Genomic DNA, 26,349 nt, shown 5'->3' on the forward strand with positions numbered 1-26,349 from the left:
TATTTGTGGACCTTTCCCTTGCTTCTGCGCATGAGCCTGTCAGTAAAATAGCGGACGCATGCGAAAAAGTCGAGGATTGCCCAGGAAGTTTTAAATCTCCCTGCTCCTGGCTAGGTAGCCAAGAGCCTGGAGATGCCACGGGGGGCTGCGGTGAGCGGTTCCGGGTCACGTGTTTGCGCTTATCCAATGGATAATGGAGATCACGTAAAAGTAAAAAATAAGTGGAAGTTTCATCCCCCCTCACCGATGCGGTCAGTGAGAGGAGATGAAACTTCTTACCGGAAGCCTCCGTATTTGAACCTTCATGCGATCCTCCTCCACGGACCTTCCCCGGCTTCTGCGCATGTGACTGCCGGCAAAATGCCAGAAACATGCGCAAGAGTTAAGGGGTCTACTATTTAAAATGGGGTCATTTGTGGGGGTTCTCCATCGTTTTGGCTGCGCAAGGGCTCTACAAGTGGGCAATGGGGCCTAAATCACCTTCAAGTAAAATGTCTGTTCTGAAAGCCAAAGGCTGCTTCTGTCATTTTGGGCCCCATTGTGCATCCAGACATAGTATTAGGGCCACAACGAGTATGTTTCTGAACACAGGACAAACAGGGGGATCCATTTTGGGGTGTAAATCCTCATTTTCATGTGCCCTATAGAAAAAAAATGGTCTTCAAAATGACATATTTGCCAAAATATGAAATTTTATTTTCCCCCCTCTAAATTGCAATAACTCCTGAAAAAAAACTGTGTGGTAAAAATACTCCTGACCCCCTCAGTGAATATATTATAATATGTGTCCAGAATAGAGATGAGCGAGCATACTCGATAAGGCAAACTACTCGAGCGAGTAGTGCCTTATACGAGTACCTGCCCGCTCGTCTCTAAAGATTCGGGTGCTGGCAGGGGGCGGGGAGCAGCGGGGGAGAGCGGGAAGGAACGGGGGGGGGGGGGGGTATAATCACTCTCACCCTCTGTCCCCCCGCTCCCCCCTGGTCACCGCCGCTACTCACCAGTCACCTGCGCCGGCAGCTTAATCTGTAGAGATGAGCGGGCAGGTACTCGAATAAGGCCCTACTGGCTCGAGTAGTTTGCCTTATCGAGTATGCTCCCTCATCTGTAGTCCAGAATAAAGTAAACAGATGGAAATATATATCTTATCAAAATTTGGACAGTAGGTTTGTACATATTTAAGATATTGCAATTGAAAATGTGAAAAAATGAAACTTTTTTCAAAATGTTCCCACTTTTGGCTCTTTTAATAAATATACATAAATTCTATTGGTCTATTTTCACCACCTAAATAAAGTACAATATGTGGTGAGAAAACAATGTCAGAATCACTGGGATATGAAAAGCCTTTACAGAGTTAGGGTGGACACCCACTGGCGATATTTTCTTTCTTGTGCTGCGAGAGCACGTGAAAACTCTCGCCTTGCAGCGCAAGAAAGACGCCGAAATACAACCGGCATATCGCCAGTGTTTTCAATGGGGCAGCAGCGCTAGCCCCATTGAAAACATAGGGAGAATACCACGGGGACCGCGGGAATGAAGGAATCCTCTGTCACAGCTGTCACAGCTGTGGCAGAAGTGCAGAATGATATCCCATTGCTTTCAATGGGATCGGCACTGCTGCCAATCCCTTTGAAAGCAGTGCTTTCTGGCAAACCCCGCACTATGATTATCAGGGAAGGGCTTGAAATATAAGCCCTTCCCCAATAATCATCAATAAGTGGTAAAAAAAAATAAAAATACTCACCTCTCAGACGCGTCCTCCGGCTGGCTTCCTGGCACTGCTGTCCAGCACTTGCAGCAGGCGGGGATTTAAAAATCCCCGCCTGCTGAAAGGGCTGTGCTGATTGGCTGAGGGCTCAGCCAATAGCAGCTAGTGCTTAGCTATTGGCTGAGCGCTCAGCCAATTACAGATAGTGTTTAGCTATTGGCTGAGCGCTCAGCCAATTACAGATAGTGCTTAGCTATTCATTCATGAATGGGTTGCCAGAAAGCACTTCCTTCAATGGGATTGGCAGCAGTGCCGCTCCCATTGAAAGCAATGGGATATCATTCTGCACTTCTGCCACAGCTGTGACAGCTGTGGCAGAGGATTCCTTCCTCCCGGTGGTCCCCGCGGGGATGAAGGAAACTCCTACCACAGCTGTGACAGCTGTGGTAGAAGTCCGCGGCATTCTCCATTTCTTTTCAATGGGGCTAGCGCTGCTGCCGCTGGCCCCATTGGAAAGACTGGCGATATCCCGGCGTAATGCCGTTTTTTTTCTTGCACTGCGCTGCAAGACTTTTCCTTTACTTTCGCAGCGCAGTGGAGAAAAAAACGCCAGTGGGTGTCCGCCCTTATGATATGTTAAGTGACACTTGTCAGATTTCCAAAATGTGGCTCCATCACTAAGGCGCAAACAGTCTTGGTCACTTAAGGGTTAATGTGACCAGTAAAAAATAAGTACTGGCAGTAGCCATCAGGAGAAATACTGGCCGGGCTGATGATTTACCAGCACTACCCCGTGTGACCTGTTAGCCATTAATTCAATGTCCTCTTCTTTTGTTTAATCTCTGCTCCTTTAGACTTTGATCTGTGGCTCCATCTTAGCTCCAGCTTCTATTGGAGTCTGAGGTAGTCTGAAACCCACCTCCTGCCCCCTCATAGGCTCAGACTGCTGCTCTTTTCTTCTACCATGCTTTACACTGCAGTTCCACTTCTTCATTGGCTGCTGTGTATACAAGCTCATCGCTAGATTTCAGTGCATGGCGAACTACAAACAACTAGCGAGAAAAAGATCTTGTGGGAAATACTGCAGCACGAAGCCGCAGCAGAGAGTATAGTACGGCCTCATCGTGCCGGTGCACGCCCATCATCCCTCGGAAATAAGAGCAGCGCCACTTTTGCTAGTTTGCAGAAGTGTCTGGTGGAAATCGGTAGCCTTACAATGGGTCATCACGGGCTGACTCCTCTCCCGCCCCTTTAAGGGCTCATTAACAAAAATGTTGTGTATTATGTACGTATTTTTTAGGCGCGTGCTACAGAGTGAATAAAACTCAAATTGATTTCAATAGGTTTGTTCATATTTTGGTCGCATGAAAAATAGCGCAGCATGTCCCATCTTGGTGCGTATCATGCACTGTAGTAGGCCATTGACATCAATGGGTGTGCGTACGTACGCAGGAAACCTGCGCATTTATGCACAAAGTGAATAAAATTTTGTGTGGCTTTTATGCGCCCAAATACACAGAAAGTATCAGCGCATTCACAAGCCGAAATACGTATACGACCGTGTGATACACCCTGAGGCTAATTTCGCCTTGGCGAGTGCGATATTGGGCCATGAAACGCGGGAATGTGTGATTTCCGCACAGGTGTGAGGTATTTTTGTGTCAAAAACGCCTCCCATCACTTCAGGGAAGTATCCTCCGGCGTTTCCATGGGAATCCTTGCTTCCCACTCGCGTTCACCTCGCACACCGTGCCATGTTTTTGCCGGCCCCATTGAAAACAATGCGGCGAGGCGTTCTGAGCGAACACCCACAGATAGGACTATTCTTAAGAAAAAGCATTGCTGATGATCGAAATTCGCGGGAAGAAAGGCGCGATTTTGCCACGATTTTCTCACATTAAAATCGCGATCGCGCGTGTGAAGCAGCGCTAAGGCTATGTTCACACGTTGCTGGTAATCTGGAACATTTTACTGAATGAGAACTGTGGGACCGTGCGCTGGAGAGAAAAATCCGTAGCGCCAAGTGATCCGCAGTGCGTATTTTAAAGGGGATTCTGGACTTTTATGGCATATCCACATGGGGACATTATATTCCCGGGTGTTAATTAATGCTGCGGGTGTTTAGGGTAGATTTCATCTCTTTAAATGAGGGGGTGAAATTCATATAAAACGCGCGTACGGCGTCAATTTTGACACGGATACAATAGACTTTCATTGATCCATTTACATTAGCGTGGAGATATCGCAGCATGCTCTATTTCTCCGCATACCTTGCAACATCAGTACTATACATGGTATGTAAACGCTATCCACGCGCAATACATCGCGTATGCGCGCCGATTCATACGCAAGCGTGCTATGAAACAGAGCGGGGAATTTAGAGAAAAGAAAGACGTGTGATACGTGGGAATGCGCAGTACACTCGCACATACGTGGTCCCTGACGGTATTTACGAACACCGATACGGTCGTGTGAATGAGCCCTAAATGTGTGGTCACATGTGGCAGATATGGCGTATCCACACCAAAATCCGTAGCATATATGGGGGATCCTGATGGGATCCACAGCAGATTTCACGCTTTCAATCAAGAGGATTTTGACACAGAATTTGATGCGTATTTTCCACTGCAGAAAATCCGTACGACTTCTGCTACACGTAAAACACCCTGAGGGCGTGTCCACACGGCAGACTCCATTAAGGGATTTTCTGCGCGGAATCCGCCTGTAAAACCGCAGTGGAAATCCGTGTCTGTTCTGACAGAAGTAAGCCGTGGCTCCGTACACTATTAGTGCGCAAAATCTGCATGTGAAATATCCAACGCATTCAGAAGGATTCTCATAAGGTGACTTGTCACGTCTTTCCACGGATACGCATTGAAAATCTGCGTGCTGATTTTGCCCATTGACAGGGCTAGATCTGCAAGCAAAAAAAACGGATCCTCGCCAAAAACGTGCCAGATGTAGCCACGGTTTTTATAGGCTTATTCCGCTGCAGGGTCCGCTGTCTGAACACACCCTTAGGCCAACATTACACGTGCGAGTGCGGTGTCGGCCCGTAGATCACAACCCATTATCGCGCTCGCCAACATGTGATTTCCCCGCAGATGCGAGACGTTTTTATCTCGCATCACTTGGGAGTTTCTCGCATGGTTTTCACGCCACTTTCGGGCGCACAGGGCACAATACATTGGACACAATGGGCGATGCGAGGGGGCCGCGATTTCATTCCTGCATCAAAAAAAAAAATCGCTCATGTGTATGACCCATTTCAAAACAATGGCGGCGTTCAGATTCACGCAAGATTTGTGCGTCGCACAACACACAAATCTTGCGCGATTTTCTTTGATTATACATTGTCTGATAGATTGTGCTGTCTGCACAGACATATATGTAGGTTAGTGAACTCTGACATCTATCAGGGAAGAGTGCAGTATACATTTCCACTGTAATCTCTGCCCATTATTATAGGTTCCATCACACTGTTCTCTTCCCCCCTAATGTTTTTATCAATAAAGTTTTATTCAAAAAGGTGGAAAGCAAGCGCGCAGGCGCACAACGTGCTTTCCGCTGCCCACGGAGCAGTTTCTGCGCCTGCGCACTGACTCCTTTCTCTCTCCGGAGACGCCCCGCCGGATTGCGCATGCTCGGGAGTACTCCTAGCAGCTTCCGGTTTAGCTCTCGCCCGGTCCGCCATCTTGGATGGACTGAGGAAAAAAAAAGGGAGGGGGAGGAGAAGAGAGAAGAGCCGTATAGAGAGGACGGGAGGAGGGGGCTGCGCGATGCTCCCTATAGACTGACACTGCGCGGGGCTCCTGCACACAGGGCACCTATAGACACACACCCTCTTCTATAGGGACTCCTCCGTGCACATCATGTAGAGAGGGAGGCAGCAGAGCAGGGATCCAGGCTCCATATTGGGGGCTGTACATATACACTGTATAGGGGGGGGGTCACCTCTATAGGTGAATGTGCAGCTCCATAGCAACACATCGGGGTCAGACTGAGCGCTGGTCGGTCGCTAGGAGACGGCGCTACGTGGCCGCTGAGGGGGCTGACCTCTGCGGTTGGGGTGGCGTATGTCCACGGTGACCGCCAGGGATATAGGGACGCCCGGGGAGCCAGCATGGGAGGCCACGGGCAGAGGCTGATGCCCCTCGCCCACTGAGACCGCCCCGGAGGACCGCGGCACCGCCATACTTTCAGGTAAGCATGGGGTCATGTGACGGGCGGGGGTATATGGGTCACTGGAGGTGGAGCTGTCATGTGTCCGGTGGGATTGGAGACCCCCATTGGGTCCTGGTCATGTGATTACTGTGCCCGCTGATGTCTGGGTATTGCAGTTGGCAGCATTAATGACTGGCATTCCTGGGGCTCCCTATAAGAGGCTGGCGATGGCAGTCCCCTGGTGATGTCGGGCATCAGTGACTCTGTTGCTGTGCCCATCTTGACGCCTTTCCCGTAGACCCAGATTGGCATCTGACTGGGTGACGCCTGCAGGGCGGCTCGTAGAGGTGTAACTAATGGGGGCGCCGAGGCGGGTGCACAATAATATGTCGCACAGTTAAAGGCCATGGCACAGGTTTTCGTTTTTCTAAAGGTGGCGACTAAAAAAACCCAAAGCTCTAACCGCCGTTCGTCGCCGCAGGTTCTTCGCTGCCATCAGTGCCAGCAGTGACGCCTCCGTATAGGCATGTAAACAAGGCCCGGTGGCAGGTTATATTCATTTAAAGGGATTGTCCACTTACTGACGGGCACCTACCTATCCGCCCCACACTCCTCCTGGTCTTTGTTGTGGAACGGACACCACGTGACCGCTGCAGCCAATCAGAGGCTGCGCCCGTTCTTCCGGGATCAGTGCTCATATTCTGGGCCCCATGATGCCACTCTGATTGGCTGCTGTGGTCACATGGTTTCTGTTCCAAAACAAAGATCAGACTGATAATGTAACTGGACAATCCCTTTAAGGGAACTTCTTAAATCTCCGACAGGCCCTTTAATGTTTGTGGGGGTGATGAGGGGTCTGTGCACTTCTCTCACGACAATAACAGCTTGATAACAGGGAACAATAGATGGCGTTCAATGAAGCTCGTTGGTGTAGGGGGAGGGGGGTCAGTACCTTCAGCCTCGGTGTAACATGGCTCCTCCCCCTTTTCTGTGGCCTTCAGTGGTTGGAGACTGAACGTAAACAATGGCGTTAAAGTTGGCTGGATTTGAAGTCGTGTGCTGTATTATGTGCCGGGCGTAGGGGGCGATCCAGGCATCCGAATTAGTGGGTGTGGGGTAGATGTTGGCGCCTCCTGGCTATGGCGGGGTGTACTTACTGACCGCCGATCTGTAATCGGAGTGTGTGTTCCCCAAGTTCTCTGATGGCCCCCCAAGTTTCCTGGCTGGTAATTAGTCTCCTCATGTGAGTCGGGGATCGGATTGTGAGCTCCTGGGGTCGGTGGTGGTGACTGCCTGTACCGCGCTGTGGAATAGGTTGGCGCTATATGAGAGAATCGGTGGAGTCACAGGGTTTGTTCACATGTAGCACCCAGAACCACATGATCGGGGCAGATCAAGGGAGGGGGAATACGAAGGCCGGCCGCTCCTCCCGCCGGCGCCACGTCTGCCACGGACTCAAGGCACTGCAGGGTCGTCAGCCGTCCGGTGACTTTAGAAGAACTGCAGGCGACAGGAAACATCCCTGCGGCGTTGTGTGCACAACCTATCCTACTGGTCGTCACTGGAGACAGTCATCAAGCATGCCGACAAGCCCCTCCCTCTTGACCGGCTCAGCAGCTATTGGCATTGGATCTCCTACATTAGAGCACGCTGCGGGTCGACGCTGAAGAAGGGCATTCTGGGAGATTGCAGCTCTGAAGGCTGCACAGCTCTATGGAACCCCTCCTAGTACCATCCCCCCACGGGATGATGGTGGATGCTGACAGGTCGCCTTCACTTCTTGGACGTGTAGCCCACCTGGCGCCGAGTGATGCGACTATCCGGGGAGGGGGGGGGGGGGGGCTTGTACGTAAGCGGTACACAAGAAGGGAGTTGTGGCTTCTGGGAAGGCTGCCGGGCCTGGTGGCCACCTCACTGCAGCACAGCAGCTGGGGTCGCTCGGTAGCCGCGAGTTTTCAGCTCTCCGTGGAGGTCGGTAACGTGTGAGACGCCGTATTGCTTGCCGCTGCTGGCTCATAGTTCTGCCGCTCGGGCCCGCAGAGCAGACAGGACCACCTTTTAGTCTATGGACAGCAGACCCCGTGTTGTCAGGGCCGCAGGGTGGTGATGGGATGGCGGACAAAGCTAAATCGCTCATCAGCGCCCCCAGCTGGTGGGAGTTATCGATGGCCTGTTATTTTTATGGCTGCAGCATTGTATCACTTCCATCATCCCTGACCCCAGGAGCTCACAATCTAATCTCCCATAATTTCTGACTCCCAAGATCTCTCAATCTAATCTCCCCAATGTATCATTCCCACCATGCATGACCCCAAGAGCTTGCAGTCTAATCTCCCTCATGCATCACTCCCACCATGCATGACCCCAAGAGCTTGCAGTCTAATCTCCCTCATGCATCACTCCCACCAACCCTGGCCCCAAGAGCTTGCAGTCTAATATCCCTCATGCATCACTCCCACCATCCCTGGCCCCAAGAGCTTGCAGTCTAATATCCCTCATGCATCACTCCCACCATCCCTGACCCCAAGAGCTTGCAGTCTAATCTCCCTCATGCATCACTCCCACCATCCCTGACCCCAAGAGCTTGCAGTCTAATCTCCCACCATCCCTGACCCCAAGAGCTTGCAGTCTAATCTCCCACCATCCCTGACCCCAAGAGCTTGCAGTCTAATCTCCCACCATCCCTGACCCCAAGAGTTTGCAGTCTAATCTCCCACCATCCCTGACCCCAAGAGCTTGCAGTCTAATCTCCCACCATCCCTGACCCCAAGAGCTTGCAGTCTAATCTCCCACTATCCCTGACCCCAAGAGCTTGCAGTCTAATCTCCCACCATCCCTGACCCCAAGAGCTTGCAGTCAAATCTCCCACCATCCCTGGCCCCAAGAGCTTGCAGTCTAATATCTCTCACGCATCACTCCCACCATCCCTGACCCCAAGAGCTTGCAGTCTAATCTCCCTCATGCATCACTCCCACCATCCCTGACGCCAAGAGCTTGCAGTCTAATATCCCTCATGCATCACTCCCACCATCCCTGGCCCCAAGAGCTTGCAGTCTAATATCCCTCATGCATCACTCCCACCATCCCTGACCCCAAGAGCTTGCAGTCTAATCTCCCTCATGCATCACTCCCACCATCCCTGACCCCAAGAGCTTGCAGTCTAATCTCCCACCATCCCTGACCCCAAGAGCTTGCAGTCTAATCTCCCACCATCCCTGACCCCAAGAGCTTGCAGTCTAATCTCCCACCATCCCTGACCCCAAGAGTTTGCAGTCTAATCTCCCACCATCCCTGACCCCAAGAGCTTGCAGTCTAATCTCCCACCATCCCTGACCCCAAGAGCTTGCAGTCTAATCTCCCTCATGCATCACTCCCACCATCCCTGACCCCAAGAGCTTGCAGTCTAATCTCCCACTATCCCTGACCCCAAGAGCTTGCAGTCTAATCTCCCACCATCCCTGACCCCAAGAGCTTGCAGTCAAATCTCCCACCATCCCTGGCCCCAAGAGCTTGCAGTCTAATATCTCTCACGCATCACTCCCACCATCCCTGACCCCAAGAGCTTGCAGTCTAATCTCCCTCATGCATCACTCCCACCATCCCTGACCCCAAGAGCTTGCAGTCTAATCTCCCTCATGCATCACTCCCACCATCCCTGACCCCAAGAGCTTGCAGTCTAATCTTCCTATCGCTCATACTTCTAACATGGGGGCGTTGTGCCATCTCCCTGCCCCCGGACCTCGGGATGTGATGAATGTTGAGCAGTGCCCTCACGCCAGGAAGGGGCACTGCCGTCGCACCTATTGACATCTTTGTCTTTTGTAGTAACGGCTAAGTTTGCAGGAGGTGACCATGGGAGCCGCGGCCGGCCGCGTTAGCTGAGGCCCTCTAATGAGTGAAAGAACAATTGTCAATCTCAGGACCGTTTATATCATCTGTTTCTAAGGCGCCGACTCAAAGGTGACAACCAACATGGCCGCACTTCTGTTGTCAGTTTTGGGGGAAAAAAAGGCCACCACAACAAGACGGATAATTGTCAGTATATCTAAGAAAAATCTAAATGATGATGGCGGCCGCTCTGCCCTCTGAGTAATATATGAACATAGATGGCACTTGGAGCAGGGGCCCGGTGACACCATACTTTACACTGCAGGCTGCGTTCACAGAGCTGGAGAACTGAAGGAGCATCTTCATTTATAAGCTGAATGTGGCGACGGTGGAGACGTGCCCTCGGATCCCCAGAAGCTCCAGCTATATAAGCAGTCCGAGGCGTCTGCTCTGAGACGGAGAACCCTCCTGCGACTGCTTCCTATGACTATGATCTTGTTGGCCTGATCTGTCTGCGGACGGCACTTGGCATCTTGCACTATGGAGTGTTTGGGGTGTTGTGACTACTACACCCTCTGGCCATTACATCTTAATCCTGTGGGGAAGGACAGGAAGTGACGGCACTAGGAGCCAACACAGGAAGCTGGCAGCTATTGTCACTTTATGGCCGCTGCCTTATAGTATGTGTTGTGCTGGAGCGTTATAAGAGGAGCAGCTATCACATATATGATATAAATGTCTCTGGAGGTTATATCAGGACTACGGTAGGGTTTTTTAAGAGAAGCAGCTGATGTCAGTCATATGTGATGTAAATGTTTCTAGAATTTATATCGGTACTAAAGCGTTATAAGAGAAGCGGCTGATATCACCTATATGATATAAATGTCGCTGGAGCTTATATCAGTACTGGAGCGTTATAAGAGGAGCAGCTGATATCAGTCACATATAACCTCCATGCAATTACTTCATATATGTGACCGATATCAGACGCTCCTCTTATAACGCTCCAGCACTGATATATGATGTAAATGTTTCTGGGAGGTTATATTAGTGCTTGAGCATTATAAGAGCAGCGTCTGATATCAGTCACATATATGATGTAAATGTCTCTGGAGGTTATATGTAACTGATATCAGACGCTCCTCTTATAACGCTCCAGCACTGATATAACCTCCAGAGATATTTATATCATGTGACTAATATCAGCGTCTCCTCTCATACCACTCCATTACTGATATCACATATATGATGTAAATGTCTTTGGAGGTTATATCAGTGGTGGAGCGTTATAAGAGGAGCAGCTGATATCGGTCATATTTGATGTAATTGCCTCTGGAGATCATATCCGTATTGGAGCATTATAAGAGGAGCAGCTGATATCACATATATGATATAAATGTCTCTGGAGGTTATATTAGTATTGGAGCATTATAAGAGGAGCAGCTGATATCAGTCACATATATGATGTAAGTGTCTCTGGGGGTTATATCAGTACTGGAGTGTTATAGGAGGAGCAGCTGATATTAGTCACATGATGTAAATGTCTCTGGAGGTTATATCAGTACTGGAGTGTTATAAGAGGAGTAGCTGATATCACATATATGACGTCTGGAGGTTATAACGGTACTGGAGTGTTATAAGAGCAGCGACTGATGAGAGTCACATATGATATTAATGTCTAGAGGTTATATCAGTACTGGAGTGCTATAAGAGGAGTAGCTGATATCACATATATGACGTCTGGAGGTTATATCAGTGCTGGAGCGTTAATCACACATGTAATGTAGGCCTCCCATTCTCTGCCGGTGTATACGGCCACATTGGGGTATGCGGCAGCGCTCGGGTGTGCGGTTGTGTTATACAGACTGATGCACATAAAATCACTCGCAAGAAGATCTGTTTTCATCCGTCTTCACAGACCAAAACCGCCCCTGAAAGCCTGCGATGGTGCGAGCGGCGGTCACGGATGTTACATACATGTGCGCTGCCGTTTTTACACAAGTTGCCAGGAGACAATGGAAACAAAAGAAGTGACAGCGGTTGGCCGACTCCGGTTTTTTTTTTTTTTTTCCATTTTTGAAAAACTTCCGGCACACGGATGGCACACGGGCATTCTGGAAACCGCATGTCTGCAGCCAGGCCTCACGCTACGCGAACATGTGGGGGAAGCCAGCCCTTTTTCATTAACTGAAATTACATATGGCATCTCGGGGGTTGTGATACGAGGGGGCGATCGTGGGGGGACAGAGATGTTTCTGCACTCTGCCACTCACCCCAACAAAGAAATGGCTGATTACAGGGAACAATAGACTTTCAGCCGCGCAGCATATGGGAAGCCGGCATGTACCCGGGGTTTCAGGTCATGCTGGTGCACTGTATCTCGCCGGGTGTTCCTGCTAGATGGCTACCACAACTATAGATTGCATCCGCGTGGCGTAACCTTTTGCCAGCCTGAAGTGGCAGATAGCAGAGAGCAATAGATGGCCCAGCAAGAGGACTATGCAGGCAGCTGCCTCGGGTGTTCCTGTAAGGCTTGGAAGGAATGTCCTGATGATAACGGGAAGCTGTAGGGGTGCGTTCACACGGCGGCCGCAGTCCGCCAGCCATCGGTGGCGATTCTGTCCGCGCTCTTCCACTGATCTGCATACTGATTTATTCCTGACGGTGCGCAAAATGTGTGTGGAACCTCCGTGCATTCTTGCCCAGATCCCCATGAAGAAGTAACACCACCTCTTGTCCCATAATTACATCACCTGTGCAACACTGAGGAAATCCTCACATGGCCTGTTGGGGGTCCCTGAGGACTGGAGTTGGGGAACACTTTCTGCACGAGCGCTAACGACCTTAGCGGTTATATCGGCGCTCGTGCAGTCGTTGAAACAACTGTCATCCCATGCAAAGGGCCATTGGTTAAGGCTATACTATTTTTACCTGCAGAGGTGGACAGCTTACCCTCTATATTCACCTACAGACAATAAGTATAGAGCTGCGATCTCCTCCATTATACCTGTGTGACGGCAGCTGTGTGATCACAGTAACCGTGATAGGAATGAATGTCTCCCCCTGCAGGTAGATCCATGTAACCGCATCACACAAACTGAGAAACTGACTAGAAAGTGAATACACAACCCCAAGTAGATCTGACTGGTCAGCGCGGAGGTCACATGACCATGTATATTTTTTAATCCTGCCGCTCTCGCACTGACCACTAAGCCTAGAACTAGTCTGACCCTTCCTGTTCTGTAGGGGAAAATGTCTTAAGCATTATAGAAGAGACGACTGTAAGGGGCGAAGCACCCAGTAGCTGTCTCGGCGATGATCATCCCTTCTGGCCGCCTCCGTTCACAGTAAACAGGTGGTTGTTGATGGATGACGGCCTGTTCACACAGAACGATGCAGCAGTGGCAGACCAGCGATTTATCACTGATCGCCCATCTAACTGCAGGCGTTCACACAAAATGGAGACTGCTCGATCTAACGAGAGGTTTGCATGTTAATTGTGTTGTGTGAAGGGGGCTTTACAGTCATCACAGGGAGGACTGCAATGACAGGGGCCACAGATAACCACCATTCGCAGTAGGTGATGGTCGCAGCTCACCTCCTCCTCTCCATGCACAGTTCGTGCTGTACAGGTCACAGAAGTCTATGTAATAGACACAGGTCACAGAGCATGCCCACAATGCTCCCATAGAAGTTAATTGACTGGCACAGCTCACCTCTACGCCTTCCCTGCACAGGACATAGGGCATGTCCACTATACTTCCATAGAAGTCAATAGATAACTGGCACAGCGCACATCTTCCCCCTCCCTGCACAACAAGCTTTCTGCAGGTCGGGGAGCGAGGAGCATGCACATTAGTCTTATATGTAAGGCCGTCTTCACATGAACGGATTCCTATTTCGGACTAAGCGATCGCTGTTTGTGTGGAGGAAATATCGAGCATTCTCTATTTTACTGCGTACTCCGCATGGGCCGCCTCCATTGAAGTCCATGGAGGCCATCCGACCCGCATCCTCGCTAAGTGATAGCACAGGAAATACAAATATTGAGGGGATCTGTACTGTGCATGACCAACAGCAAGCCGCCACGGTCATAAGCAATACGGAAACCACAGCTATGCACAGTCCACAGAGCATGCCCACAACACTATGCCATAGAAGGCAATGAGTCCTCTCCTGTCCGTTGTGTCTTTGGCCCATTAGGCTGCTGTACAGAACAGGAAGTATCAGACGGTGGGTCGGTTGCAGCCGGGAGGAGGGTGAGGACGGTGGGTCAGTGGCAGCCGGGAGGGTGAGGACGGTGGGTCAGTGGCAGCCGGGAGGGTGAGGACGGTGGGTCGGTGGTAGCTGGGAGGAGGTGGAGGGTGAGGACGGTGGGTCAATGGCAGCCGGGAGGAGTGGGGAGGACGGTGGGTCAATGGCAGCCGGGAGGAGTGGGGAGGACGGTGGGTCAATGGCAGCCGGGAGGAGTGGGGAGGACGGTGGGTCGGTGGCAGCCGGGAGGAGTGGGGAGGACGGTGGGTCGGTGGCAGCCGGGAGGAGTGGGGAGGACGGTGGGTCGGTGGCAGCCGGGAGGAGTGGGGAGGACGGTGGGTCGGTGGCAGCCGGGAGGAGTGGGGAGGACGGTGGGTCGGTGGCAGCCGGGAGGAGTGGGGAGGACGGTGGGTCGGTGGCAGCCGGGAGGAGTGGGGAGGACGGTGGGTCGGTGGCAACCGGGAGGAGTGGGGAGGACGGTGGGTCGGTGGCAGCCGGGAGGAGTGGGGAGGACGGTGGGTCGGTGGCAGCCGGGAGGAGTGGGGAGGACGGTGGGTCGGTGGCAGCCGGGAGGAGTGGGGAGGACGGTGGGTCGGTGGCAGCCGGGAGGAGTGGGGAGGACGGTGGGTCGGTGGCAGCCGGGAGGAGTGGGGAGGACGGTGGGTCGGTGGCAGCCGGGAGGAGTGGGGAGGACGGTGGGTCGGTGGCAGCCGGGAGGAGTGGGGGAGGACGGTGGGTCGGTGGCAGCCGGGAGGGTGAGGACGGTGGGTCGGTGGCAGCCGGGAGGATGAGGACGGTGGGTCGGTGGCAGCCGGGAGGAGTGGGGAGGATGAGGACGGTGGGTCGGTGGCAGCCGGGAGGAGTGGGGAGGATGAGGACGGTGGGTCGGTGGCAGCCGGGAGGAGTGGGGAGGATGAGGACGGTGGGTCGGTGGCAGCCGGGAGGAGTGGGGAGGATGAGGACGGTGGGTCGGTGGCAGCCGGGAGGAGTGGGGAGGATGAGGACGGTGGGTCGGTGGCAGCCGGGAGGAGTGGGGAGGATGAGGACGGTGGGTCGGTGGCAGCCGGGAGGAGTGGGGAGGATGAGGACGGTGGGTCGGTGGCAGCCGGGAGGAGTGGGGAGGATGAGGACGGTGGGTCGGTGGCAGCCGGGAGGAGTGGGGAGGATGAGGACGGTGGGTCGGTGGCAGCCGGGAGGAGTGGGGAGGATGAGGACGGTGGGTCGGTGGCAGCCGGGAGGAGTGGGGAGGATGAGGACGGTGGGTCGGTGGCAGCCGGGAGGAGTGGGGAGGATGGGGACGGTGGGTCGGTTGTAGCCGGGAGGAGTGGGGAGGATGGGGACGGTGGGTCGGTGGCAGCCGGGAGGAGTGGGGAGGATGAGGACGGTGGGTCGGTGGCAGCCGGGAGGAGTGGGGAGGATGAGGACGGTGGGTCGGTGGCAGCCGGGAGGAGTGGGGAGGATGAGGACGGTGGGTCGGTGGCAGCCGGGAGGAGTGGGGAGGATGAGGACGGTGGGTCGGTGGCAGCCGGGAGGAGTGGGGAGGATGAGGACGGTGGGTCGGTGGCAGCCGGGAGGAGTGGGGAGGATGAGGACGGTGGGTCGGTGGCAGCCGGGAGGAGTGGGGAGGATGAGGACGGTGGGTCGGTGGCAGCCGGCAGGAGTGGGGAGGATGAGGACGGTGGGTCGGTGGCAGCCGGCAGGAGTGGGGAGGATGAGGACGGTGGGTCGGTGGCAGCCGGCAGGAGTGGGGAGGATGAGGACGGTGGGTCGGTGGCAGCCGGCAGGAGTGGGGAGGATGAGGTCGGTGGCAGCCGGCAGGAGTGGGGAGGATGAGGACGGTGGGTCGGTGGCAGCCGGGAGGAGTGGGGAGGATGGGGACGGTGAGTCGGTGGCAGCCGGGAGGAGTGGGGAGGGTGGGGACGTGGGTCGGTGGCAGCCGGGAGGAATGGGGAGGGTGGGGACGGTGGGTCGGTGGCAGCCGGGAGGGTGGGGACGGTGGGTCGGTGGCAGCCGGGAGGAGGCGGGAGGGGGAGGACGGTGGGTCGGTGGCAGCCGGGAGGAGGGGGGAGGGGGAGGACGGTGGGTCGGTGGCAGCCGGGAGGAGTGGGGAGGGGGAGGACGGTGGGTCGGTGGCAGCCGGGAGGAGTGGGGAGGGGGAGGACGGTGGGTCGGTGGCAGCCGGGAGGAGTGGGGAGGGGGAGGACGGTGGGTCGGTGGCAGCCGGGAGGAGTGGGGAGGGGGAGGACGGTGGGTCGGTGGCAGCCGGGAGGAGTGGGGAGGGGGAGGACGGTGGGTCGGTGGCAGCCGGGAGGAGTGGGGAGGGGGAGGACGGTGGGTCGGTGGCAGCCGGGAGCAGTGGGGAGGGGGAGGACGGTGGGTCGGTGGCAGCCGGGAGCAGTGGGGAGGGGGAGGACGGTGGGTCGGTGGCAGCCGGGAGCAGTGGGGAGGGGGAGGACGGTGGCAGCCGGGGGCGAGGGCAGTGGGTCACTTGCAACTGTCAGGCAGCTGAGGGCATTGATGCCTGGACAGGAGAGAGTGCAATGGGCCAGTGGCTAAAGGTAAGGAATAAGTGTCAGGGGCCAGCTGTGGGTGAGAGGGCAGTGTGGGTCAGCAGCAGCTGGCACGGTGTTAGTTGAGGGTTACCACCATCCAGGTATGGGTGAGAGGACAGTGAGGGTCAGCAGCAACTGGCACAGTGTTAGTTGAGGGTTACCACTATCCAGGTGCGAGTGAGAGGGCAGTGTGGGTCAGCAGCAGCTGGCACGGTGTCAGTTGAGTGGTACCACCATCCAGGTGCGGGTGAGAGGGCAGTGTGGGTCAGCAGCAGCAGCTGGCACGGTGTTAGTTGAGGGTTACCACCATCCAGGTGTGGGTGAGAGGGTAAGTCCTGACCATTACTGAGGAGTGAAGCCGATGGGCGCAGTGATTTCTCGTCCGTGCGGTCCGCAGTGAGGTGGCATTGTGATGGGGGGCTGCAGACGATGCTCCGACTGCTCTGCCTGACTCGTTTCCTGCCCCTTTGGGTGAAAACCAATAGTAAACCTGTAACTATGGCTGTCAGCAGAGGGGGCGGGGGATCTGCCTCCTTCATCTTCCCAACTAAAACTGGACAGTTTCAGCAGCAGTGGAGGGGTTAATGCAGATCATAAACTACCTGGCAAGACGGGGGTCAGTGGAGCGTTTGTCTGTAGCCATAATGGTGGCGGCGGGGGGAGGGTTAATGGTGGCTTTCTGCGGGTTAGGACGTTACGGGTTAAAATGTATTTATATTTTATTCGTCATTGAATGCCGTCCTCCGTCCCGCGCTCCCCGTTGTCTCATCGGTCACCCCTTCTTCTTTCTCTGTATGCAGCCCACCCTCCCGCTTGGTGCCCCCTACCCGCCACGTCTTCTGTGCCCCCTGCTCCCCAGAGTCATGCACAACTTCATACACGTATCGATTATGTGCCGCCCCCTCCCTTATTGCTATTCATCACCCCCCTCCCCACAGTTCGGCGTTGCCACCTGTACCTGCGCCCGCCTGCGGTTTACGTTGCCTCTCTCTCTCACGTTTGTCGCCTCGGGCCGTTTTTCTTTTAGATGCATTCATGGAATAATCCGAAATTGTTCTTTAATTCTCCTCTTTTTCCTCCTCGCAGCCTCGGAGGGTCCGTCCTCCATTTGGAGTGGTGGCGACGGCATCCCGCGGGGGATACCCCCTGGCCCTCGTCATGCCGTCCAACGCCCGGGCTGGCAGTCTGAAAGACCCTGAGGTAGCCGAGCTTTTCTTCAAAGATGACCCAGAAAAACTCTTCGCCGACCTCCGGGAGATCGGCCATGGCAGTTTTGGCGCTGTCTACTTCGTAAGTACCCAGGCCGATTTCAGGGAAATGCGATTTGTTTCTTGCTGCTCTAATAACACTGATTCTCTCCAGGCCCGAGACATCCGTAATAATGAGGTCGTCGCCATTAAGAAGATGTCTTATAGTGGCAAGCAGTCTAATGAGGTAGGTGATGATGGCGGGCGGCATGTAAGATGTGCTTCAGTTTTGAGTTCTGTACTAAACTTCTGCTTTCCGCTGTAGAAATGGCAGGACATCATAAAAGAAGTAAAATTTCTCCAAAAACTGCGGCATCCCAACACTATCGAATACAAAGGATGTTACCTGCGGGAGCACACGGCCTGGGTGAGTAGAGATCTGCATATCTGGTTGGCTTATCCTGTATTATACTCCAGAGCTGCACTCCCTATTCTGCTGGTGGAGTCACTGTGTACATACATTACTTATCCTGTACTGATCCTGAGTTACATCCTGTATTATACTGCAGAGCTGCACTCACTATTCTGCTGGTAGAGTCACTGTATACAGATATTACTTATCCTGTACTGCTCCTGCGTTACATCCTGTATTATACTCCAGAGCTGCACTCGCTATTCTGCTGGTGGAGTCACTGTTTACATACATTACTTATCCTGTACTGCTCCTGAGTTACATCCTGTATTATACCCCAGAGCTGCACTCACTATTCTGCTGGTGGAGTCACTGTGTACATACATTACTTGTACTGATCCAGAGTTAGATCCTGTATTATACTCCAGAGCTGCACTCACTATTCTGCTGGTGGAGTCACTGTGTACATACATTACTTATCCTGTACTGCTCCTGAGTTATATCCTGTATTATACTCCAGAGCTGCACTCACTATTCTGCTGGTGGAGTCACTGTGTACATACATTACTTATCCTGTACTGATCCTGAGTTACATCCTGTATTATACTCCAGAGCTGCACTCACTATTCTGCTGGTGAGTCACTGTGTACATACATTACTTATCTTGTACTGATCCAGAGTTACATCCTGTATTATACTGCAGAGCTGCACTCACTATTCTGCTGGTGGAGTCTTTGTGTGCATACATTACTTATCCTGTACTGATCCGGAGTTACATCCTGTATTATACTCCAGAGCTGCACTCACTATTCTGCTGGTGGAGTCACTGTGTACATACATTACTTATCCTGTACTGATCCTGCGTTACATCCTATATTATACTCCAGAGCTGCACTCACTATTCTGCTGGTGGAGTCACTGTGTACATACCTTACTTATCCTGTACTGCTCCTGAGTTACATCCTATATTATACTCCAGAGCTGCACTCACTATTCTGCTGGTGGAGTCCCTGTGTACATACATTACTGATACTGCAGAGCTGCATGTACAATTCTGTAGACTTCTGAGCTGAAATCTCCCAGCATGGTACAGGATAACCCGGGCCATAATGGAGTGACTTAGCTTTTTGAGTATATTAACCCCGCGTGAACTGGACACTGTTTGACGTTTGTCTCTCGTGTGGCCAGTTTGCTCCTGGTTTCCCTGTTCTGCGCCCTCACACCCCTCGTGGTGATAGTGATAGGCCCCTGGTCCTATAATCTGACATTCTGGCTGCATCGCCGTGTTCGGTGCGGTATCACGTCTATCTGATGGCTCCGTGTTCCCTGTACATGTGGTCTGCAGTATGACGGTGATCATGTATGCTCTTGATATGTCTTCATTTCGTTCACATCTAGGCGTGTCTTGTGCTGTGTGTGGGAGGCTGGAGCAGCGCACGGCGTACAGAAAAAGCCATCACAATAGCCCCCTGCCGGCCGCCCGCGTCACCACAGTACACCCCCTCTTCTCGCCTGTATCCCAGAGAATGACACTGCCCTCCGCCTCTTATTAACCTTATCCCTGTAGTGTTCTTCCTTGGCCTTTGTCTTTATCTTGCCAGGTCTCTGACCTCTCCCCCTGTGTGCCAGGCCTCTGCCTTCTCCTTTCTCCCTTCTCTCCTCCTGTGTGCCAGGCCTCTGCCTTCTCCTTTCTCCCTTCTCTCCTCCTGTGTGCCAGGCCTCTGCCCTGTCCTCTCTCTCCCTCCTCTCCTCCTGTGTGCCAGGCCTCTGCCCTCTCCTCTCTCTCCCTCCTCTCCTCCTGTGTGCCAGGCCTCTGCCCTCTCCTTTCTCCCTTCTCTCCTCCTGTGTGCCAGGCCTCTGCCCTCTCCTTTCTCCCTTCTCTCCTCCTGTGTGCCAGGCCTCAGCCTTCTCCTTTCTCCCTTCTCTCCTCCTCCTGTGTGCCAGGCTTCTGCCCTCTCCTCTCCCCCTTCTCGCCTGCTGTGTGCTGGGCCTCTGCCCCTCTCCTCTCTCTCCCTTCTCGCCTGCTGTGTGCCGGGCCTCTGCCCCTCTCCTCTCTCTCCCTTCTCGCCTGCTGTGTGCCGGGCCTCTGCCCTCTCCTCTCTCTCCCTCCTCGCCTGCTGTGTGCCGGGCCTCTGCCCTCTCCTCTCTCTCCCTCCTCGCCTGCTGTGTGCCGGGCCTCTGCCCTCTCCTCTCTCTCCCTTCTCGCCTGCTGTGTGCCGGGCCTCTGCCCTCTCCTCTCTCTCCCTTCTCGCCTGCTGTGTGCTGGGCCTCTGCCCTCTCCTCTCTCTCCCTCCTCGCCTGCTGTGTGCCGGGCCTCTGCCCTCTCCTCTCTCTCCCTTCTCGCCTGCTGTGTGCCGGGCCTCTGCCCTCTCCTCTCTCTCCCTTCTCGCCTGCTGTGTGCCGGGCCTCTGCCCTCTCCTCTCTCTCCCTTCTCGCCTGCTGTGTGCCGGGCCTCTGCCCTATCCTCGCTCTCTCCCTTCTCGCCCGCTGTGTGCCGGGCCTCTGCCCTTCTCCTCGCTCTCTCCCTTCTCGCCCGCTGTGTGCCGGGCCTCTGCCCTTCTCCTCGCTCTCTCCCTTCTCGCCCGCTGTGTGCCGGGCCTCTGCCCTTCTCCTCGCTCTCTCCCTTCTCGCCCGCTGTGTGCCGGGCCTCTGCCCTTCTCCTCGCTCTCTCCCTTCTCGCCCGCTGTGTGCCGGGCCTCTGCCCTTCTCCTCGCTCTCTCCCTTCTCGCCCGCTGTGTGCCGGGCCTCTGCCCTTCTCCTCGCTCTCTCCCTTCTCGCCCGCTGTGTGCCGGGCCTCTGCCCTTCTCCTCGCTCTCTCCCTTCTCGCCCGCTGTGTGCCGGGCCTCTGCCCTTCTCCTCGCTCTCTCCCTTCTCGCCCGCTGTGTGCCGGGCCTCTGCCCTTCTCCTCGCTCTCTCCCTTCTCGCCCGCTGTGTGCCGGGCCTCTGCCCTTCTCCTCGCTCTCTCCCTTCTCGCCCGCTGTGTGCCGGGCCTCTGCCCTTCTCCTCGCTCTCTCCCTTCTCGCCCGCTGTGTGCCGGGCCTCTGCCCTTCTCCTCGCTCTCTCCCTTCTCGCCCGCTGTGGGCCGGGCCTCTGCCCTTCTCCTCGCTCTCTCCCTTCTCGCCCGCTGTGGGCCGGGCCTCTGCCCTTCTCCTCGCTCTCTCCCTTCTCGCCCGCTGTGGGCCGGGCCTCTGCCCTTCTCCTCGCTCTCTCCCTTCTCGCCCGCTGTGGGCCGGGCCTCTGCCCTTCTCCTCGCTCTCTCCCTTCTCGCCCGCTGTGGGCCGGGCCTCTGCCCTTCTCCTCGCTCTCTCCCTTCTCGCCCGCTGTGGGCCGGGCCACTGCCCTTCTCCTCGCTCTCTCCCTTCTCGCCCGCTGTGTGCCGGGCCTCTGCCCTTCTCCTCGCTCTCTCCCTTCTCGCCCGCTGTGTGCCGGGCCTCTGCCCTTCTCCTCGCTCTCTCCCTTCTCGCCCGCTGTGTGCCGGGCCTCTGCCCTTCTCCTCGCTCTCTCCCTTCTCGCCCGCTGTGTGCCGGGCCTCTGCCCTTCTCCTCGCTCTCTCCCTTCTCGCCCGCTGTGTGCCGGGCCTCTGCCCTTCTCCTCGCTCTCTCCCTTCTCGCCCGCTGTGTGCCGGGCCTCTGCCCTTCTCCTCGCTCTCTCCCTTCTCGCCCGCTGTGTGCCGGGCCTCTGCCCTTCTCCTCGCTCTCTCCCTTCTCGCCCGCTGTGTGCCGGGCCTCTGCCCTTCTCCTCGCTCTCTCCCTTCTCGCCCGCTGTGGGCCGGGCCTCTGCCCTTCTCCTCGCTCTCTCCCTTCTCGCCCGCTGTGGGCCGGGCCTCTGCCCTTCTCCTCGCTCTCTCCCTTCTCGCCCGCTGTGGGCCGGGCCTCTGCCCTTCTCCTCGCTCTCTCCCTTCTCGCCCGCTGTGGGCCGGGCCTCTGCCCTTCTCCTCGCTCTCTCCCTTCTCGCCCGCTGTGGGCCGGGCCTCTGCCCTTCTCCTCGCTCTCTCCCTTCTCGCCCGCTGTGGGCCGGGCCTCTGCCCTTCTCCTCGCTCTCTCCCTTCTCGCCCGCTGTGTGCCGGGCCTCTGCCCTTCTCCTCGCTCTCTCCCTTCTCGCCCGCTGTGTGCCGGGCCTCTGCCCTTCTCCTCGCTCTCTCCCTCCTCGCCCCGCTGTGTGCCGGGCCTCTGCCCTTCTCCTCGCTCTCTCCCTCCTCGCCCGCTGTGTGCCGGGCCTCTGCCCTTCTCCTCGCTCTCTCCCTCCTCGCCCGCTGTGTGCCGGGCCTCTGCCCTTCTCCTCGCTCTCTCCCTCCTCGCCCGCTGTGTGCCGGGCCTCTGCCCTTCTCCTCGCTCTCTCCCTCCTCGCCCGCTGTGTGCCGGGCCTCTGCCCTACTCCTCGCTCTCTCCCTCCTCGCCCGCTGTGTGCCGGGCCTCTGCCCTCTCCTCTCTCTCCCTCCTCGCCCGCTGTGTGTCGGGCCTCTGCCCTTCTCCTCTCTCTCCCTCCTCGCCCGCTGTGTGTCGGGCCTCTGCCCTTCTCCTCTCTCTCCCTTCTCGCCCGCTGTGTGCCGGGCCTCTGCCCCTCTCTCTCCCTTCTCGCCCGCTGTGTGCCGGGCCTCTCCTCACCCTCCTTTTTCCTTTGTACAAGTCTCTTACCCCTTTCTTCCCTTTGTGCCAGCATTCTCACCAATCCCTATGTGCCATTCCTCTAGAGCCACTATGTTTCACAACTGTGTGGATCCATGCTTATGACTGTTGTACTGTGAGTGTGGAAGCAGCGATGGAGCAGAGCCGATCCGGTCACTGCGGCAGAAAAAGAATTCTATGACCTGTAAACTAAAGTATATAATGTATTGTGAAAAGGGAAAAAAAAGTAGTTGGCTCGCTTCCTCCAACGGGAACATCCAGGGTCACACGTGCGTATATGTACGGAGCGCCGGACACAGCCGCAGGTCCTGAGCGGCAACTGCAGACACCAAACACGAGAAAGCGTCAGCTCTGCGTACAAAATATGCTTTATTTTCCTTCTAGACAGGACATCACATCAGATGTGATTCAGACCGCTCGTCGGTGGAGACGCCTCTTTTGTGCCGTGTGATGGCCTGGCTAGAAGGAAAATAAAGCCTATTTTGTCCGCAGAGCTGACGCTTTCTAGTGTTTGATGTATAATGTAGTGGACCTGCGGATCCTTCTTCCCTCGCCTGCTGCCCATTAACACTGTGTGTTCTGTTTCTCTTGCCCAGCTGGTGATGGAGTACTGCCTGGGATCCGCTTCCGACCTCCTGGAGGGTGAGTGTCGCATCTGTACTGTGGGGGAACTCTGCTACATTAGAAGGGATGGGCTTCACACTCTTCACTTCCCTCCTTTACTTCTCTAGCTATTGTGAATGTACTGACCCACTTCAGGACTGCCGAATGACTAGAAACGTCCCGTGGTCCTGAGGGGTGTATGGAGGGGGCTCAGGAGCAGAGTCCGCTCCATACCTGGTGACTATTGGCTGTTTCTGAAAGCTGATAGCTGCCGGTAACTGCCGCAATCGACTCTGATCACAGCAGTTAACCGTTTAGGTGCCGTGGATAAAAGCTGATTGCGTATCTGAACAGTGTGATGGAAGGGTGCTGATGGTCTAGCATGGTAGCCCAGAGGCTACAAGGGATTCCCAGGGCTGCCACGCAAATGCCTATCAAGTCCTGCCTGAAGTATTGTCGTATGTAGTACAAAGGATCAAATGATTAGAAATTCAAGTCCCCTAAGGGGACTAAATAAATATGTAGGAAAAACTTGGAAAAAAAAAAAAGATGAAACTCTTTAAATTTGGCATCGCCTTAATCCTCCCGGCCTGTAGAACAAAGTTCATAGAATCTTGTACTGCACAGACGACGCTGTAAAAGTATTGTGTGACTGCATTTTTTCCCCCACCTCTCAAAAATTGTCTTTCTGTACATTATACGGTACATTAACCCCTTCAGTGGCGGGTTTCTTACCCCCCTGTCAGACCCACCAGGACAGGTTTTTTAAATGGTCCAATCACTTAATTTTAACTAATTTTGCAGTCGCGTTCCAAGAGCCATAACATTATCATTTCCCCATTGACAGCCGTATCAGGGCTTGTGTTTTGCGGGACAAGTTGTATTTATTGATGGCATCATTTTTGGGTTTATATAATGTATTTCATAACTTTTGTAAAAAAAAAAAAAAAAGTATAGAGAAATTGGGGAAAAAAAAGAAATCCTGCCATTTGTTTTTGGATGTCATTTTTACGGCGTTCAGCGGGCAGTTTTTTTAATGTTTTGCTTTTTTTGTACATTTAAAACATTTTTTTTCTTGAAGGTTTGCTTTTGTGTTGCTACATTCCAAGAGCCGGATTAATGTTATTTTCCCATTGCCAGAGCTCTAGAAGGCTGTATTTTTCGCAGGATGAACTCTAATCTTCATTTATCTGATTTTTAGGAACATGTAAAATTTTGATCGCTTTTTATTTCATTTTTTCTTGGGGCAAGATTAACAATCTGTCATTCTGGCATGTTTTTTATTTTTATTTTTCCCTGCATTCTCTGAGCAGTATAAAGAATATATTAAAATCCTTCTACAGGCCGGTACGGTTATGCCGATACCAAACTAATAGCTTTTTTTCTTTTTCACGACTTTTTCACACTTAAAAAAAAAAAAGTTTAAATCCCCCTCCTTTTGCCATAAAAAAGATCTAAATCATAAAAGAAAAATATTATTTGGTATCGCCGCATCCGTAAAGGTCCGATTTATCAAAGTAGTGCATTATTTACACCATACGATTTTTTTAAACGGGGAGGAATAAAAGAAATGGGGGAAAAAAGAAAAAAAGGGGCCATGTCATTAAGGGGTTGAATAATGTACTAACTTCCTCCTCTGGATCATTACGACGCACGGATACCACATGTGTGATTTTGTTTTTTTAATTTTTTACAAAGTAAAGGGAGACAAGTGTTTTTTTGTTTTTATTTTTTTATTTTTTTTTAATATTCCTTTAGGGGACTTCCACAGAGAACCATCAGGACCCCCTGATCACATTCCAGGGGTTCGATGGTGACCGCACATAGACTGCAGCATGTAAAGGGTTAACACAGCAGCGATCGGAGGTTTTCTCTGATCTCTGCTGTAAGAGCTGGTGCCTGGCTGTTCTGTGACAGCCAAGCACCAGCTCTCCCTGCCATAGAGACCATTAGCTTGCTTCTGACAAGTCAATGGTCTCTATGGCAACCTGTAAACAAACCAGTGCAGGAGTTTGAAATTCAGAAGCGGCAATATCTCCCATCTTCTGTTTTTCAAAGTCCTGCACTGGTTCTCGGTGGGACTGTGCAGGCAGAGCACACTGCCACAGCTTACGACATTGTGCTCTGCAGCTCCCATAGTGATACATAGCCCGGAAATCTTCCAGGCTATATCGCTATGGGCAGTGGAGCTCGTCCTGGAAATTTTCTGGGCGTGCCACTCAAGGGGTTAAATGGTACTATTAAAATATACAACTTGTCCCACAAAAACAAGCCTTCATACGGTTATGTCAATGGAAGAATTAAAAGTGATGGCTCTTGGAACACGGGGACACAAAATTGAAAATAAAAGTGCTAAAGAAGTTGTTAAAGGATGACCTGATGACCCCCGCTTTCTTCATCTTTCTGTATAGTACATAAGAAACCCCTCCAGGAGGTGGAGATTGCTGCTATTACCCATGGTGCACTCCAGGGCCTGGCCTACCTCCATACTCACAACATGATCCACAGGTAAGTGGATATACAGAATGATGTATTATACTGCAGAGCTGCGCTCACTGTTCTGCTGGCTGTTATTGAAGACAGCATGTGTATAGTGTCCCCGTATACTTGATGACTTTCCTCTTCTCACACCTTGTGTGTCTTTTCCCCACAGAGATGTGAAGGCTGGTAATATCCTCCTGACGGAGCCGGGGTTGGTGAAGTTGGGGGATTTCGGCTCTGCTTCCATAGTGGCTCCAGCTAATTCCTTTGTGGGGACTCCGTACTGGTGAGTGCTCCGGCTTCTCCTGTGGGATGCTGGGAGTTGCCCCGCTGTGCAGTAGTAATTCGATATCGTGACTTGTGTCTCTCCAGGATGGCCCCGGAGGTGATTCTGGCCATGGATGAGGGGCAGTATGACGGGAAGGTGGATGTGTGGTCCCTGGGGATCACCAGCATTGAGTTAGGTAAGTCGGAGGTCATGTCTGGGACTTTGTGCTGCTGCCGCTTTCTCCTGACTCCTGTAACTTTAATC

The 26,349-nt window shown here is 53.8% G+C and overlaps 1 protein-coding gene across 2 annotated transcripts in view; it reads left to right on the plus strand.

Annotated features, from left to right (window-relative positions):
• Nucleotides 1–5,379: 5,379 nt before the first annotated feature.
• The window catches only part of TAOK2 (TAO kinase 2), a 49,086-nt gene continuing 28,116 nt past the window's right edge, over nt 5,380–26,349 (plus strand). Inside the window, exons 1-8 of one of the 2 annotated variants that reach the window (XM_066576905.1) lie at nt 5,380–5,914; nt 17,596–17,799; nt 17,872–17,943; nt 18,022–18,123; nt 23,330–23,375; nt 25,748–25,844; nt 25,990–26,103; nt 26,190–26,281. In XM_066576905.1, coding sequence (XP_066433002.1) covers nt 17,668–17,799; nt 17,872–17,943; nt 18,022–18,123; nt 23,330–23,375; nt 25,748–25,844; nt 25,990–26,103; nt 26,190–26,281 — 655 coding nt within the window. In that variant the 5' untranslated portion in view covers nt 5,380–5,914; nt 17,596–17,667. The remainder of the gene's footprint in view (nt 5,915–17,595; nt 17,800–17,871; nt 17,944–18,021; nt 18,124–23,329; nt 23,376–25,747; nt 25,845–25,989; nt 26,104–26,189; nt 26,282–26,349) is intronic. The other variant, XM_066576906.1, reaches the window with a different exon arrangement.

Source organism: Eleutherodactylus coqui, chromosome 8 (assembly GCF_035609145.1).
Source record: "Eleutherodactylus coqui strain aEleCoq1 chromosome 8, aEleCoq1.hap1, whole genome shotgun sequence".
NCBI lineage: Eukaryota > Metazoa > Chordata > Amphibia > Anura > Eleutherodactylidae > Eleutherodactylus > Eleutherodactylus coqui.